The sequence below is a fragment of the Labrus bergylta genome, chromosome 19 (genome assembly GCF_963930695.1).
Source record: "Labrus bergylta chromosome 19, fLabBer1.1, whole genome shotgun sequence".
NCBI classification, from domain to species: Eukaryota; Metazoa; Chordata; class Actinopteri; order Labriformes; family Labridae; genus Labrus; species Labrus bergylta.
This window is the reverse complement of record NC_089213.1, coordinates 2,974,798-2,991,223: the sequence shown is the minus strand read 5'-3', so window position 1 is coordinate 2,991,223 and position 16,426 is coordinate 2,974,798. Positions and strand designations below refer to the sequence as shown.

The 16,426-nt window shown below is 42.0% G+C and overlaps 1 protein-coding gene across 1 annotated transcript in view; it reads left to right on the top strand.

The window, feature by feature from the left end:
* The window catches only part of crybg2 (crystallin beta-gamma domain containing 2), a 52,744-nt gene that overhangs the window by 10,924 nt on the left and 25,394 nt on the right, over positions 1-16,426 (top strand). Inside the window, exons 3-4 of the mRNA XM_020652437.3 lie at positions 4,592-4,747; positions 7,083-12,190. Of these exons, the coding sequence (XP_020508093.2) occupies positions 4,592-4,747; positions 7,083-12,190 (5,264 nt within the window). The remainder of the gene's footprint in view (positions 1-4,591; positions 4,748-7,082; positions 12,191-16,426) is intronic.

The window sequence follows — 16,426 nt, the reverse complement described above, 5'->3', positions numbered from 1 at the left end:
GGCTGAAAATGGCTTACTAATACTTAGAGATGTAATGTGTGACATTTTTATACTCTATAAGAAAATAAAACAAGAAAAGTATTGGTGACCCATAGTAACCTCTCGGGTTTTCCTCTGAAGGCTCAGCGTGAGAAAAGACAATAATTAAGAATAAAATGAGTCAAGCTAAACAATTAAGATCAAATCAGCTGTTGATTTAAACATTCGGAAGCAAGCTTCTGTTTCTGAAACAGGAAAGAGAAGCTTATGTCAATAAATCATCAAGGTTATGGACTAGAGCTATAAATCAAGCATGTCAGGCTTCTGACAACAACCTTTTTTTTTCTTAATCCTATTTGACAAGTCCGTCTTTGCAGGCCATTGTTTGTGATACTTTGTTTGTTTTTTTCCCAGGACATACATTCACAATAAGATAATTATCATTGTTGTATCTCTTTAATTGTTAAAAATGAGCCTTTTCTTTTGATGAAATCCATGTTTCTGTTTTAGTGACACGCAGACAGCAATACATTTCTGTCATGAATGTCAGACTCTGTTCAGTCATCCTTGGCATCAACATTTATAACAGCTTTAATTACAGGGCATCATTGTGACCGCAATCATGAGCAATAAAAGTATGTCAGCTATTCTGACAAACTTGGCACTTGCAGGCTGATGCATTTTTATAAGTTACTGCTGAGCACCTACTTGAGGGTCGCCCCCTTGTGGTGGAGTTTTACCTGTTTCCTCATCAAGTTTGGCACAAATATCCACTCTGGCTCTAGGATGAACAGAGTCGAATTTGGTAGTCAAAGGTCAAAGGTCAGCTAGGTATCTACATAAAAAGTGTGCCAAAAATCAAGGATTCATGATTTTGATGCAATTTCACACAAATAGAATACATTACTAGAATGATACCCAAAAATGTCAAAGGCACCATCTTTGACAGCTGTGGCTGTGGCTCAGTTGGTAGAGTCGTTGCCTCTCAACCGGAAGGCCGAGGGTTCGATCCCCAGCTGAGCAACACGTCCGTTGTGTCCTTGGGCAAGACACTTAAGGGTGGGTGTGACATGCAGTGTAAAAGCGCTTTGAGTAGTCGGAAGCTCAAGTCCATTTACCATCTTTGTATCAGCATAATGTCTTGTCTTGTCAACTTTGATTTCAACACCAATGACTTGTGACTTCACTTTGATTTGAGTCTAATGACTTGAAGGTTTAATGTTGAGGTTTTAATGTGTCATTTTAGGACCCTATGACTCGGTTAAAATGGCATTTCATTCGGTGAAGAGAGCTAAGGACTTGTTTAGGACTCAAAATTCAAAGGTTAGCACTTTTGACTCGACTCGAGACTTGCCTGTCATTAATTGGGACTTGACTGGGGACTTGAGACTGTCCCACCTCTGCTCAGCGGTCTCGGAGGCTGCAGGATGATTCTCAGTTAAAGCATGATTTAACGCGTTTAAATTCACAATCAGCTGTTGTCCGTCAAATGTTCCACCTTTTAAAATGTGTGATTAGCATGGAATAACAGAAATCTTTGATGATCTGCAGTATTTCCTTGAGATTATTATTGTTTGGCTTTGTGAGTAACTGGGGGCACATTACAGTTTTTCAGGCTTGTATGTTTTTCTCAGCACCTTTTAAGAACAGGTCAGAATAAAACGTGTCTGAACTAGAATAATCTTGGGGGCTAAATTTTGTGTCTGAAACATGGGAAAACAGCCCCTTCTGTGAGGGAGACACACCGGTTCCTGCATTCCATCTGCTTGGCTCAATCTCCCTCGGGGGGTCTTGCTTGCAATATTATGAACCTCTTACACTCACAAGCATGCTCTCCCATGAAACCCTTTTCTTTATTAACTGCAAATTAACACAGTTAATAAACTTCACTTCGGGTTACTGCAACACATACAACTCTCCTGTAGGGGGCGCCAAATCTCCCAAAACAACACAAACAAAGCCCACTGTAACTGCTCAGTCTGATAGGATTCAACGTAGTTGCAAATGATGGTTGCAAAATATTCAATACAAAAATGTTTATTCCCTCCAGAAGAGGGCGCCAGAGCTTTACTAAACAACCATACTGAATTGAAGCTCAATTACAGTGTGATCTGACTACTTCTAAGCTGAGACCTGCATGACAGATGGCTTGTAAATGTAAATTAATGTCTCTTAAATTATACATTTTAATTCAGCTGTGTTGCAGAAGCTATGTACAGTTCAGCATATGAGTTTGAAATCCAGGTAGTGTGTTTTGTAATTGGTGTTTAGCACTCATGATAGCACACAAAATAAAGTAATGCTCAAATAATAAACAGTAATTCACGACAGGGAGGCGGCACAAAAACACAAGATGCTGAATGGTGTACAAAGCTTCTGCAACTCGTAACTGGGATGTGGGTTCTTAAAAAAAAGTGCATTCTACTTAAAACGGGTGATGGACTCAACAAACTCATTTTGAATTCTGCGCTTAACACTTCCCTGTGTTGTTCTTAGCCATCATGTCACCTCAAGGGATGCATACTTCATTCCACCCATCCATTTTCTGTACTGCTTATACCGTTTGGGGTCGCCGAGGGCTGGAGCCAATCCCAGCTGCCACTGGGCGAGAGGCGGGGTACACCCTGGACTGGTGGATGCTTACTTTTAATATCAAAAGTATGTTGTTGTGCAACAATCTTCAGTGACTCGGGTGGGGTTGAACTATATGCATCATCAGTAGAAAAGAGCATCTTATGTATTTTTTTTTTTTTTTTTGGAGTGGCATGATCCGCTCGGGATCAGGTTTAACACCAGCAAGGAATTCTCTCGTTTCTTTTTTTTGCAGTGTTGCTGTCTTGCAGTCTTTTTTTTCCTCCCTATTCCCTTCAAATAGCTCCCTTTACGATGACATCAAATCTTCCTATACTTCCTATACTTCCCAGCACACAGCCTATGAAACGCCATGTTACGTTATAGTATCAAACAAAAGCGCGTTGAAATTGACATTTTTATGTGGAATGATTTTCACTCACTGACTTCGGTGAGTGATGTCATTATAACCATCCGTCTTTATTTCAACTCTAAATTTGAAGACGTTCTCAAAATGATGCACAAAATAGAGTTTTCTGACATGTTGGTTAACTTGTCACCTGTCGTTAAGAGGACCAACGACTTCTCTTTTATAGGAGCTTTTAGACAGGTGATGGATGTGCTGGATTCAGAGTGCTACATTAACAAAAACTGTTGTGTGTGGCTGTTTATCTTTCCATTAACAGACCTTAAAATCTCTGCTTCAGTTCCACTCTGCAGAGTTAATCTGTCAACCCACTGCAGACTCGACTTAAGACTCCTCTTTGATTGTTGTCTTTTGCTTCATCTCAAGCCATCCAAACCATCCATCACAGGAGGAGGAATTTGAGCAGGCACACCCAGTTTTAAAAAAACTGGCAGGTGGCAGCGACAGACATCCGTGTGTTGTCATTGTCCTTTGTCATCGTCGGCTCGAGAAAACATGCACCCCGTAATGACCGGAAAAAACAATCGTCTTTATCTTTTCAATCAGGGTTTGCCTGCATGAGCACACCTTTAGTATCTTCTTTATAAAATATGTGATGAGGAAAGCCTGGGTGATGACAAGTGCTCTCCTGAGGTTTTTTTTTGTTACACACTTTTAGATTTTGCCATGTTGAAGATTTGGTCAAATATTTTTTAAAAACTAACAGAACTGGCCAATTTTATAAAAACATTAAGACATTTTCAAAGGTGGTTATACCTTAACCTCAAAATTTGAGATTCAAAAGAAAGCAGCAAGTTGCTCTTTTATATATGATGACGATTAACTATCTCCCTCACTGGTTGCATTTCTATTAGTTTTAAGTCCATAATACACCAAAAGCTTCATTATAGGGGCGCTGATGGCCTAGCGGTTAGCTTGCGCCCCATGTACAGAGGCTACAGTCCTCCAAGCGTAGACGTCATTCTACACTCTCTCTCCAATTTCCTACTCTGCTCACTGTCCTATCAAATAAAGGCTAAAAACAGCTTTTATTGAAAAACATGCAACAAAAAAGACATCACATTTGATATGTTCTAGGGGTAAAAGTAGGGTAAATCCTAGCGAATAGCAACAAGGTTTATCAGATCACGTTGGACTTGTCTGTCGTCAGGGTGGAGCAGCTTTTACTGCTTGGAATGAAGTTAGGGTGTAAACCTTTTTTGCTTGTTAGTAATTCTTGGAATCATTTTTCATTATGCAATATCCTCATTCTTACTAATGAAAGAGGTAGTGTTTGGAGGGTCTAAAGTAGCTCTTGACAAAGGTTTCAATCAGTTACATGTGTTTGATCAGGTCATGTTTATTTAGTCACAGGTAGAGTTTGTGAGATCCATTATCTTATTTTGAAAAATGACAGGAAGAGATTTTCATAAACATACAAGGCCATAAAAGTTACAACCCCATAAATCACAGTAAACACTGCTCTTAAGCGTTTTAAGGAATGTTGATATTCAGGATCATGATTAAAGATTAACTTTGATGTTTTGTGTTTTCCTTTCTTTGCATTTCTTCCTCCCTCTTCTCCCTGCATTTCTTTTCCCCCTATCCCTCAATGATCCTCTCTCTTCATCTCAGGGTAAAGAACTCAGCTACTCAGAACTGGACCTCCGCAAGCCCAACAAGTTTGCAACCTTTTCTCTTGGTCTCAAGAAAAGGAAGAAGAAAGATGAAGAGAGTTTGTCTAAGAGTGCTTTTGGCCTTCATAGCACCGGGATTGAAGAGCAAGAGGAGGTAATGCTCTTCCTTATCTCGATGTCTGCTAACTTGTGAAATGTGGGGCCACTTATGCAGCTGTATGTTCATTATCATTTAAACATAGCCTCTCTGATGTTAATATAAAATGTTTCTAAATGTCTGTACCACCAGTTCAGGGTTAAGCATTTGTTTTTCTGAGATAAACACCAAGGAGAGTCTTTCAAAAACCCAGAAGGTTCTTTATCAACACTCACAGACGTTTTAAAGAACATGGTGGCATTGTGGGAGTGGAATTGTCCCGCCTATCTCCTTTCACTCTCCACTTTACCTTAACCCCGGAAGCAGTTAAGTGGCGGCCATGATAAGAGCCGTTCGAATTCTCTAAAAGTTAAGGAAAGGTGGGTCGATGCTTCCTTTATAACCTCCTTTAGGATACACTGGACCATCCTTTACCAAAGGAGATGAGATTTGACGCCCCACAATTCCTTGCGGCCGCAACATTGAAAGCAACTCGCGCATCCGACCGTTCACGAACATTAACGATGATCGTAAAGTGACACAGATCATAAAGATAAAAGATAAGAGACATTTTTATCAGATGATGTTTTATTCAACATATTTCATTCAATTCAGAATGTTTTGTGCACTTCTTCAGTTGTACATTCTTGTCTTGCATTAATGTAACAATTAATTTCATATTTAATTTGATGTTGATTTCTGATTGGACAGGAAGGTGATGGTTTCACTTTTCTTACTTGCAGCCCGGTAGTCTATATTTATTTTATTTCAATCCCAACCTTTTGAAAATTAGGATTATTTCACCGGTAAGAAGGCACAGAAAGAGTTTTTTAGATGCGTTTTTTGTAGTCCATTTTCGGAACATTGTAGTTTCAACACGGCAGACCCACGTCATTAACCTCCGCCGGCCCGTCGCATTTAATGACGTCACCTAGTGGAAAATGCGGTCGGATTCTCCTAACATCTTTCCTTGACCTCATGACGTTTTCGCGGGGTTAAGGTAAAGTGGATAGTGAAAGGAGATAGGAGGGACAATTCGGATGCACCCTAACACTAAAAGAAGTCATGAAACAAAAATCGAGTTTGGAATCGGCAATTGGCTAAATTGGTATTTCAAACATCTGTATCGACCCTGACTTTCCCAATCGAAGCAACTCTAGTTTTAAACTATCTTCTGGCAAAGTATCCAAATCATGGATTCAGCTTTGAATTTAGCTGTAATATCAAAAATGAATAAATGGGGGGGAAAAAGGTGATGTGATCGTTTGCTTGTAGTCACAAAGTTACAGAGTATTGCCCATTTAATCTGCGTTGTCCCCAAAACTGTGAACCTATTACTGAGTTTTAACTCATAGTTTATATGTCAGGTCTCTAACCTCACTGGAAAAGCTCTAAAAACTAAACTGTTCACCACCTTTTAGCAACAAACAGAAGACAGACATAGCTAGCAGCTAACTGCTATTAGCCTAAGAGCTTGATGATCCCCTCTGGAGAAAAGTCTGAAACTAAGAACAGAACCATAAAAAGAGTAAATATTTGGCTTGTAATCATCAGGTGAACATGCGCCTGATGATGCTGCGGGTGTGTTAATAGGATGTTAACAGTTTTTTAACAAGTTTGCTAATCAGCACATAAAGTAGTGACTGCTGATCGGAAGTGGCCAAAGAAGTTTAGCAGGTTCAGGTATTCTCTTGAACCAGTAGTGGGTGTTAATTAACAACCTGTAGGGATTTTGAAACACCACCAGGGATTTTTTTTATGATGACATAACATTCTGCCCCATGACTCGATTACAGGCTAATAGGGTTGGCGATTGTTATTAAAGACAAGATGACAATACATTTTAAACAGAACTGGTACATGTATTCATATTTTCCCCCCCCAAATAACCGTATTTCTTCTTCACATTACTTCTGAACACATGTATGGTCGTTTTACTGACTCGTCCTAGCTAAGTTTGGGCAAGCTTTTTTTTTTTTTTGAACAGAAGACAACCGAAGCTCTTTTTGGTTTATTCAAACACTTCACACAAACACACAATCAATGTTTGTGCACCAGTGATTTGATTCATAAGACATGACTTCCCTTTATTTATGGAGTTATGTTACAGGGCAGACGAAGCTCCATAGCAGTATCAATAAGCTCAAACGTTATTGTTTTTCATGTTTTGTAAAATGCCGAACCAGGTCCTTTTTAGAACTGTGTTTCAATCCCCATCCCTATGTGCCAAGACAAAAAAAAAAAAAGATGCTAACTTAAGAGAGCGTATCCAAGCCTGCAAATGATTTGTACATCCATAAAGTCCTTTTTACTGTGAATTTAATACGTGAAACTGTAAATGAATTTCTTCTAGTCTCCTCCGGACCTCCGTCAGATGGAGTTGGATAAGGCCGTCAAAAAGACAATCAGTATGTCTCAACCTGAGCTTGACACCAGCGATACATTTGACATCCCCTCTCCTCCCCCTCTGGCCCCAAACCAATCAGATTCATACTTCGATCTACCTGAACCGTCAAAGTCATCTGTCGCTATAAACACCCAACCAGAGGCAAAGACACCTCTAACAAATGGTTCCAATTTTCTTGATATACATACAGAGCCCCTTAGAGCGCCGATTGCGACCATTCCTGAGTTGCAGCTGGATAGAGCAGACTTATCAGATGAGAAGGAGAATATTCCTGTTCGAGATAACTTGGCTAAAAGTTCACCTGCACTCTTATCTCGGGCAGAAACCACCTCTGCTATTGATAAGCAGACTCTACCAACCCTCCAAGCCAACGGGCCTCCAATGGGGCTCGACACTGCAGAACTCAAGGCAGCAGTTGTTGACTTAGTCTCTCCGACTAATAGCTCGAGTGGCAATGACTCCCTTCTGAACACAAAATCAGAACCTGCGGAATCCACCAGAGTTACGTTACCAAATCGTCAACCGGCTGCAGAGGACCGTACAACTCTAAATGCTACGCCCTCCCTGGCGGGTGTTAACTCCAACGTTGATGCCTCTGCTTCAGAGAAAACTCCCAACCCAGTCACCGCAGATTTGATCAATCAAAATAAAGTTTACGGAGATTTGTACGAGTCCCTCTTCCCCCAGAAGTTTACCTCTGAGGTAATGTCATCCCTCTTAAACCCTCCACCTCAAATCCGGACAGAGATACGACATCTCAACACTGAATCCCAACCCGCCGCGGTTAAGTCCTTCGATGAATGTCGCACAGAAAGAAGCGCCTTGTACTCCAGCCTGTCAACTTCATACTCTGCTACTCGCAGCAAGGACTATATTGAGAGAGAGGTGATGCCTTCCAGCAAGAATTACAAGTTAACTTCTTACCAAATATCCACTACTTCTGAGATTCAAAGAGACCCAGATATCCACTACAGATATCTAACTTCCTCTCTGAGCTCCAAACCAGCCGACAGCTATACAGCCCCTTACTCCGAGCTTACGCGCTCCCTTTCAGAGGTGAAACCAGACAGTGCTGGCCTCATTCAAGACCCTGTCACACCAGCCCTTGTGATACAAAGCTCTGCCCCTCCCGCTTCGGACTATGTAACATCCCAGGGGACCGATACTCAGGTTACAGACCCCAAACGGAGAGTGATCCTGGTCAAAGAGTTAGTCACAGATGAGGTGAGCTCTGTGCCTGGCTTTGCCTCTCTTGGGCCCGAAGCAAAAATGGATTCAGCCAAGGATCTCGAGTTGAAAATCGAGACGGCGACGACCGTTTCTGCCGCGCCCCCCGGACATACGAGTGGGCATGAAGAGCTGCAGAGTCCAACATGTCTGAGCGTGGGTTCAGACGTCAGCAGTGCCGTAGACATCTACTACAGCGCCGAAGAGGACAACATACAGGACAGCGGGGATGAAGAGGTGTTCCCAATGGGTAAAAAAGAAGAAGTTCGCTTGGTTGACAGGATGAAAGAGGTCGTCGGACTGCGAGGAGAGTATCCGCAGAAAAGGGAGATGGCCGAAACAGATATAAGCAAGAAGGATGTGGGAGGAGTCAGGGTGGAAATTGTGAGAATGCAGAATGAGGGAACAAATGAAGAAAAAAAAGAGGATATCCAAAGCCAAACTGAGGTGTATCAACAGAGTTCAGATACCTGGACGTCTGGGTTTCTGAAAGACAATAATGCAAAGACGTATGAGAAAGAAGTCACAACTACAGTGCATCCAAAGGTAGCAGAAGAGGTGAAAGAGGCCGTTGGGCGAGGTGAGGAGTTTTCAAAGCAGGGGGAGATTTCAGAAAGACACAAAAACCAGACAGATGAGGGGGGGCGGAGGGTGGTGATTGTGAAAATGCAGAGTCAGGAAAGCAATGACGACTTGAGCCAAGCTGAGGTGTATCAACAGAGTTCAGAAACCTTGAAGTCTAGGTTTCTTGACGGTAATGATCTGAATAATCGGGAGGAAGAAGTAGCGATTACAACATTATCAAGAGCGACAGAAGAGGTGAAAGAGGTTGTCGGGCTCAGGGAAGATTTTTCAGAGCAGGGGAAGATTGAAGAAACACGGATGAGTCAGACGGATGAGGGTGGACCGAGGGTGGTGATTCTCAAAATGCAGAATGAGGGAACAAATGACGCAAAGGTGGAGGATACTCGTAGCAGAACTGAGGTGTATCAACAGAGTTCAGAAAGATGGACGACTAGGCTTCTGGGAGACAGTGAGGTCAAGAGTCAAGCAAAAGAAGAGGTGACAGAGTTGACAGAATACAATGGGGATTTGTCAAAGCAGGGGCAGATTGCAGGAAGAGAGAGAAACCCGACAGAGGAGGGGGGGCTGAGGGTGGTGATTGTCAAAATGCAGAATGAGGGGAGCAATGAAGAAAAGGAAGAGGATGCGAGTAAGCAAAGTGAAGTGCAGCAACTTTTAAGAGAAACGTGGACGACTAAGATTCCTGAAGGCAACGATACAAAGACTCCGGAGAAGGAAGAAGCGTTTCTAGAGGCGGCGGAGGAGGTGGATGGGACTGTCACGCTGCTTAAGGAGTTCTCAAAGCAGAAGGGGGAGATTGTGGAAAAAGAAACTAGCAAGAGAGACAAGGGCGGAAAGAGGGTGTTAATTGTTAAATTAAGCAATGAGGGAGGTGGTGAAGAAAAGATGGAAGATGTTGGGAGCCAAACTGTAGAAAAAAGTTACAAATTTAGTGGCCAGAGTTCAGTGAACTGGACATCTGATATTCCTCAGAGCAATGATGCAAAGACTCAGAAGAAAGAAGAGGCAACTCAAGTGTTTCCAAGGGTTGAAGAAGAGGTGAAACAGGTCGTTGGGCTGCTTCCAGAAGTCTCAACGCAAGTGGAGATAGCAGAAAAACAGATTTGCAAGAGAGAGGAGGACGGAATGAAGGTGGTTATTGTCAAATTGAACAATGATGCAAAGATAGAAGATGTAAGGAGCCAAACTGGAGAACCACAACAACTTTGTGGCCAGAGTTCAGAGATCTGGACATCTAAGATTCTTGAGAGCAATGATGCAAAGACTCAGAAGAAAGAAGAGGCAACTCAAGTATTTCCAAGGGTTGAAGAAGAGGTGAAACAGGTCATTGGGTTGCTTCCAGATCTCTCAACACGAGTGGAGAGAGCAGAAAAAGAGATTAGCAAGAGAGATGAGGATGAAATGAAGGTGGTTATTGTCAAAATGAACAATGAAGAAAAGATGGAGGATGTCAGTATCCGAACTGAAGAACCCCAACGACTTAGAGGTCAGAGTTCAGTGATCTTGACATCTGAGATTCTTGAGAGCAATTATGCAAAGACTCAGAAGAAAGAAGAGGCAACTCAAGTATTTCCAAGGGTTGAAGAAGAGGTGAAACAGGTCATTGGGCTGCTTCCAGATCTCTCAACGCGAGTGGAGAGAGCAGAAAAAGAGATTAGCAAGAGAGATGAGGATGAAATGAAGGTGGTTATTGTCAAAATGAACAATGAGGAAAAGATGGAGGATGTCAGTATCCGAACTGAAGAACCCCAACGACTTAGAGGTCAGAGTTCAGTGAACTTGACACCTGAGATTCCTCAAAGCAGCGATGCACAGACTCAGGAAAAAGAAGTTCCAACTCAAGTATTTCCAAGTGTGGCAGGAGATGTGAAAGAGTTAAAAGAGGTCATTGGACTACGTGAGGACTTCCCAAAGATGGTGGAGATTGCAGAAAAAGAGACAATCAAAGGTGATGTGGGCAGCAAAGAAGAAAAGAGGGATGGAATAAGTAGCCAAACTAAAGTGCAACATCACTTAAAACTCCAGAGTTCAGAAACTTCTCAGTTTGTTGAAGGCAAGGATGCAAAGATACAGGAGAAAGCTGAAACAACTAAAGCTTTTCCAGAGGTGGCAGAAGAGGTGAAAGAGGTTCTGGAGGAGTTCTCAAAGCAGGGGAAGATTGCAGAAAAAGAGATGATGAGCAAGAGAGACAAGGAAGGCAAGGATGAAAAGAAAAAAGAAGTCAGTAACCCAACTGAAGTGCAACAAAAGTTCAGACTCCACAGTTCACAAACTTGGACATCTACGAAGTTCAGAGGCAATGATGCAAAGACTCAGGAGGAGGCGGTGGCAACGACCGCTTTTCCAGAGGTGGCAGAGGAGGTGAAAGAGGTCATCGGGCTGCTTGAAGAGTTCTCAAAGCAGGGGGAAATTGCAGAAAAGCAGATGAGCAAGAGAGACGAGGAAGTCAAGGAAGAAAAGAAAGAGGAAATCTGCCAAACTGAAGTGCAAAAACACTTAAGAGAAACTTGGACGTCAAAGATTCCTAAAGGCAATGATGTGAAGCCTCAGGAGGAAGGAAAAGCAACCGCAGCATTTCCTCAAGTCAAAGAAGAGGAGCGGGAGGAGAGAAAGGACGAGCTACCGGCCTCACCGGTCGGGCAGGTGAAAACTCTGATGGCATGCGACTTTGCTCCGCCCTCCAGCGAGCAGCACGGGTCGGGGGAGTGGTCGGAGGGAAACCGGACCGAGAAACGGGAAACAGAAGCCCACCACTATGGAAAGCAGCAACTCCCAAGCCGGGAGGTACAATATGTGGCCTTCAAGGACGTAAACAGCTTTGTGCATAATCAGACTGCCTCAAGTAACCTGAGCACAGAGAAGGAGCGGATCACACCTTTATTTAAAGAGGCAAATAAACGAGTTTCACGTCTTGCGGAGGCAAACACGAGAGTAAAAGTGAACACAGAAACCACCAGTAGCACGACAACAAGTGCACTCACAGATACCTCGGGTGTAGTGGAGGTTGTCACAAGCAGCACAGAGCTGCAGTCAGACACCACGGGGATTGAACACAATAGGGCTCTGCAGAGTAAGATCGAGGGGGCGGATTCAATTACTCAGAGCGTAGACACAAACAGGACAGTGCAAGAACAGGTGGCAGTTGAGCTGTCAGTGCTGAACCAAGACACACACCTTCCCGATACCCAAGCTGCAGAGAGACGGGAGCAACCGGCAGAAACCAAACCTGACCTGAATGAGGGGTAAGTGCTCAGTCCTTTTTATATATGTTATTGTTTTGAGTCCAGTTGTGCTATGTTACTGAAGAATATGCGGATGAACAGGTTTAGTAAAATACTTGTGAACTTGCTGATGATGCCGGCGATAATGCTCAAGTTTCAAGATCATGAAGCAAAAGTGCAACAGTTTTTTTGTCAACGTTGTCCGAGGTGTCGTTTAGGAAATTGAAGCTTTGTTGTTACTTGTGCTGGTATGTACCACATGTTAGCCTTAGGGGTTTGTTCGACACCTTAACTAGCGGTGATATCTTGTTCATGTAAGGTGATGTGCTTAGGCAGCCAAGATGTTCGGCTCTACATGGCTGACCATTACTTTCATGCCTTTAGAAGTGGTGTGATGAGTAAAGATTTCCCTTGATAAAATGGTCACCGGAATGATTACCAACAGAGCTGGATCTACATACATAGTTGTGAACGCACCCTTTTGTACTGAACCACATGTTGAGAGGTATAACCTATTTTCAGTGATTGTCACATGACCTGGAGAATGCGAGCCAGTCTGCAGCTTTTTAAAGAATGCTTTTCTGATGATTGACTTCCAAAGAACTGCTCAATCTCTGATCACAGTATGGATATTGACAGCCAGTGTGTTTGTTTTTAATGATGGGGGGGCTTGGGTTGGGGGTAATTGGGGTTACTTATGCTAACCTCAGCTGCTGTGTTTTCTGCTTACAAATCAAATTGTACCCTCTTTTAATCTTTAAGCATAATAAGTCAGTGTGCCCGACCTCCACTCTGCAGCTCCTCCTCTTCCCCCCCCCCCCCCCCCCCCCCCCCCCCCCCCCAGTTCACAAGTTCATTGTTTGGGTCACTTGTCTCGGCCTGTATCAGAGGATCTGCATGGGGGATCATGCGCTCTGATCAACCTGACGATCACTTTAGTAAATCTTTACTTTGACAAACAAACACTCATAAGACCAAAATTCATTTAAGCCTCACAGCATGTTCTGAAACCTGTAGCGCAGGGTTACATGCCAGATGGCTCATCTGCTTGTTAACACTTCCATAATCAAACACGCTTATGTTTTGGCATCGCAGCAGTTTTATCTGAAGCTGGCCTTTGACCAAGCCTTTAAAAAAATGCAGGAACAGTTGAGACTTCAGGGGAAATTACAAGGAAATGAGATGAAAGTTTAAAGTTGTGATTGTATAACATGGAGGGGAACTTTGCTTTCTTTAATGCTGCAGGATAACTTCTTACATTGCAGCATGTTTGATAGACATTTAGCCGTGTTTTATAGATTCAGCTTTTCATACTGCTTTGAATGTGTCAAAAAGGGTCAACAGGTTCAGGAGAGCATAGCTTTCTTTATTGTATTGTGATGATGTCAAAAGACAGATCTCTGAGGATGATGAGGTTGTCAAAGGAATTTGATGTGAGAGTTTGATGCAGCTGCAAAAACAAAAACACAACAGAAAATCTTTAGCCTTACTGATTTTTTTTAAACGCTGACACATCACTTTTCTTTGTCAGTTTAACATATTTTAATCTGCATGACTCCTTACTTCTTCAAATTATGTATCCTTAGTTGGTGAATATGCTGTACTGAGTATATCTTTGCATCCTTTCAGCCACTAGATGGCAGCACACGACTTGGCTTGAGTGACAGCCTACTGCTGAAAGATGCCAAAAGGCGCACATCCCCACAGCAGAGAAGTTAGGCTTTACAGATCATAAAAGTACACCTTTTTTTTAATTATAGGGAAACAAGAGTGACTCAAACTAATATTTGTTTATAGGCCAAATCAAATTTTTTCTGAATATTGTTTGAAATCTGTGTTTTCCAGACACGGATTTGCATCAAGATTTTTTTGTTTTTGTCATTAAAATTCATTGCACGTTTTCTACATGTTAGAAATCAGCAGACTTTGTAGTTATTCTATATTTCAGTCAAGTGGGGAGCTGAAATATGCTGTACCTGTAGGGTAGGAGGGGTTTTAAACACTGTGTTTAAAACAATGTGCTTCTGCTTCTGTTTCATCACTTTATAGATAGGCTTTGTTTTTCTTTGATAATCAGCCAACCTGCAAGCTGTGTCCTCCGTCCTCCTACACTTAAAACAACACAGTTTCAGGTGATCAGGCATGCTGATGATCAGTGAAAGTTGAGGCACTCAGGCAGCCCTGCCTGTCCTGCAGGCTTGTCCCCGATGATGTCCTGATGAGTGACATACATGTCGACACTAGAATCCCACCTACCCCCCCCAAGGGTTCAGTGGTAAAAACATAAAATTGAAAAAAATCAGATTCTTGTCAGCCGATGGAATCAACAATTTTTTACTGTTTAACAACTGCAACATTGTTTTCAATCGTTTTTCTCCATCACTTAAAAAAAGTCAGACACACTTGTGTGTTTGTTTATTGTAGAAGTGTTTTTCTGTGAGATGTTTCTGGAAGGCTGACATGTGAAGCCAGTTGAGCCACTTGTAGGTCTTGACTCAGAGCTCTGCCTTCAAGCCGTGTCCTTTGTTCCTTTCATGTGTGACCGGCTGGCTGCTGACAGCTTAACCTGAGACACAGGAGGAATGACAAACTTGTGGAGAATTTCCACTGTTCAAAGTTCCCCATCTGTAAACACCTCATGTGGAGGTTTAAAGATAAAGCGTCACCCTGTATGCCCTGTTTTACACCTTTTTAGTGATCAGACCATCAGAAATCTCTGTGAGGATTGTCTCCTTTCAGATTCAGTTTAAGGTTGGCGAGAAATTAAAGACAAGAATGTATGTCTTTCAAAAATAAATAAATAATATGGAAAAAAATCGATTCTTACCTTCTGAGATTTTAAAAATTCATAACTTTCACAAATCTTTTTTTTGTTGGCTAATCAGTCACTCTCGGCTAAGTGCTAATGCTAGCTCTTGAACTCAGCAGAGTCAAATGGAGCAGCAGGAATTTCAGCCAGTCTCACAGATGACTGGAGTAGATCCTGAAGTATGTACTAACTCAAAAATAGACTTTGAATCCATTCATCCAGAAACGTTTCAAATCGAAAATAGATTCTCAATCGGACCCCAAGAATCGAAAAATCGAATCGAGTTGTGAGACACCCAAAGATTCCCAGCCCTAATGATGGATGAATAAATATTTAAAATGTAAATATATGTAGATTACAATTAGGAAAACAAGTCACTTTTTGGGAAGAGCTGCAAACCCACATAATAGTCAAATAGTCCAAATTAAGAATCTCTGCTGGTACAAAAATTTAACAACATTTCTTTGTGATTTTCTTATTAAAATTTAATTTTTTTATGCAGAATATGAGTTCCTGTGCACTTCCTTTAACATTGACTCCAATGGAAAAATATGAAGAATTGATGCAGCACAATCAGGAATCTAATCAAAACTGATGTTGCTAAATACAGAAATGAGCAATCAAGACCAAACCTGTTTTTTATACCAGTCTGTACACATATTTGTTTCTGCCGTAAACAATGGGACTTTATGGGAATTCCTCTGTCATTGGGGTCAGCCTCAAGTGTACTCTTGACTAACTCTGACCTAAGTGACATCACTTGAGGCTATTTCTGAGATTTTGCACCGCTTCTCCTGGAGCCATAAGAGGCTTTGACCCCCCTCCCAGGTTCATCTTAGATCTAAAACAGGGCCCTGAATTTCCTAATCAGTTAATAACACAACCCCTCAGTTGTGAAGTTTACATAGTAACCTTTAACCCGGTGACTTATGATATGTAAACTACACTGGAACAGTCTTTCCTAAGCTCTGTAAAGCTGCAGGGTTAGACAGGCAGACAGACAGATGGTAGCTCTTGACAGTATAGACAGTAGACTCTGTATCGCTTTCTTTAATCCTCCTCTAGTTACGCCGAGAGAAGGAAGGATTAACAAGAGCATCATGCTACACATCCACTCACCACTACATTTCAATATAACTTGCATATTTTAAGCACTATCTGAAAAGCTTGTCTAGGAATCACGAGTTAGCTGCAGCCTGCATGTCTTCTGCGTACTAGCTTGACTTCATCTTTTCAAGGAGAACTCTAACTGGCAAAGATTCAAGATCAATATTAATAAAGACTCCACCCGAGACGCACTGTTTGCAGCCGGTGTGTTCGGCAGCCATCGTGCTCTTAATTATTTGGAAACAGTGAAGCATCCTGAGCAACTGAAGCTTTAGTCATGCACATTGTTGACATCTCTAACATTGTTGCTCTGACAGGGGAGAATTAAAAACCAAAGAAAT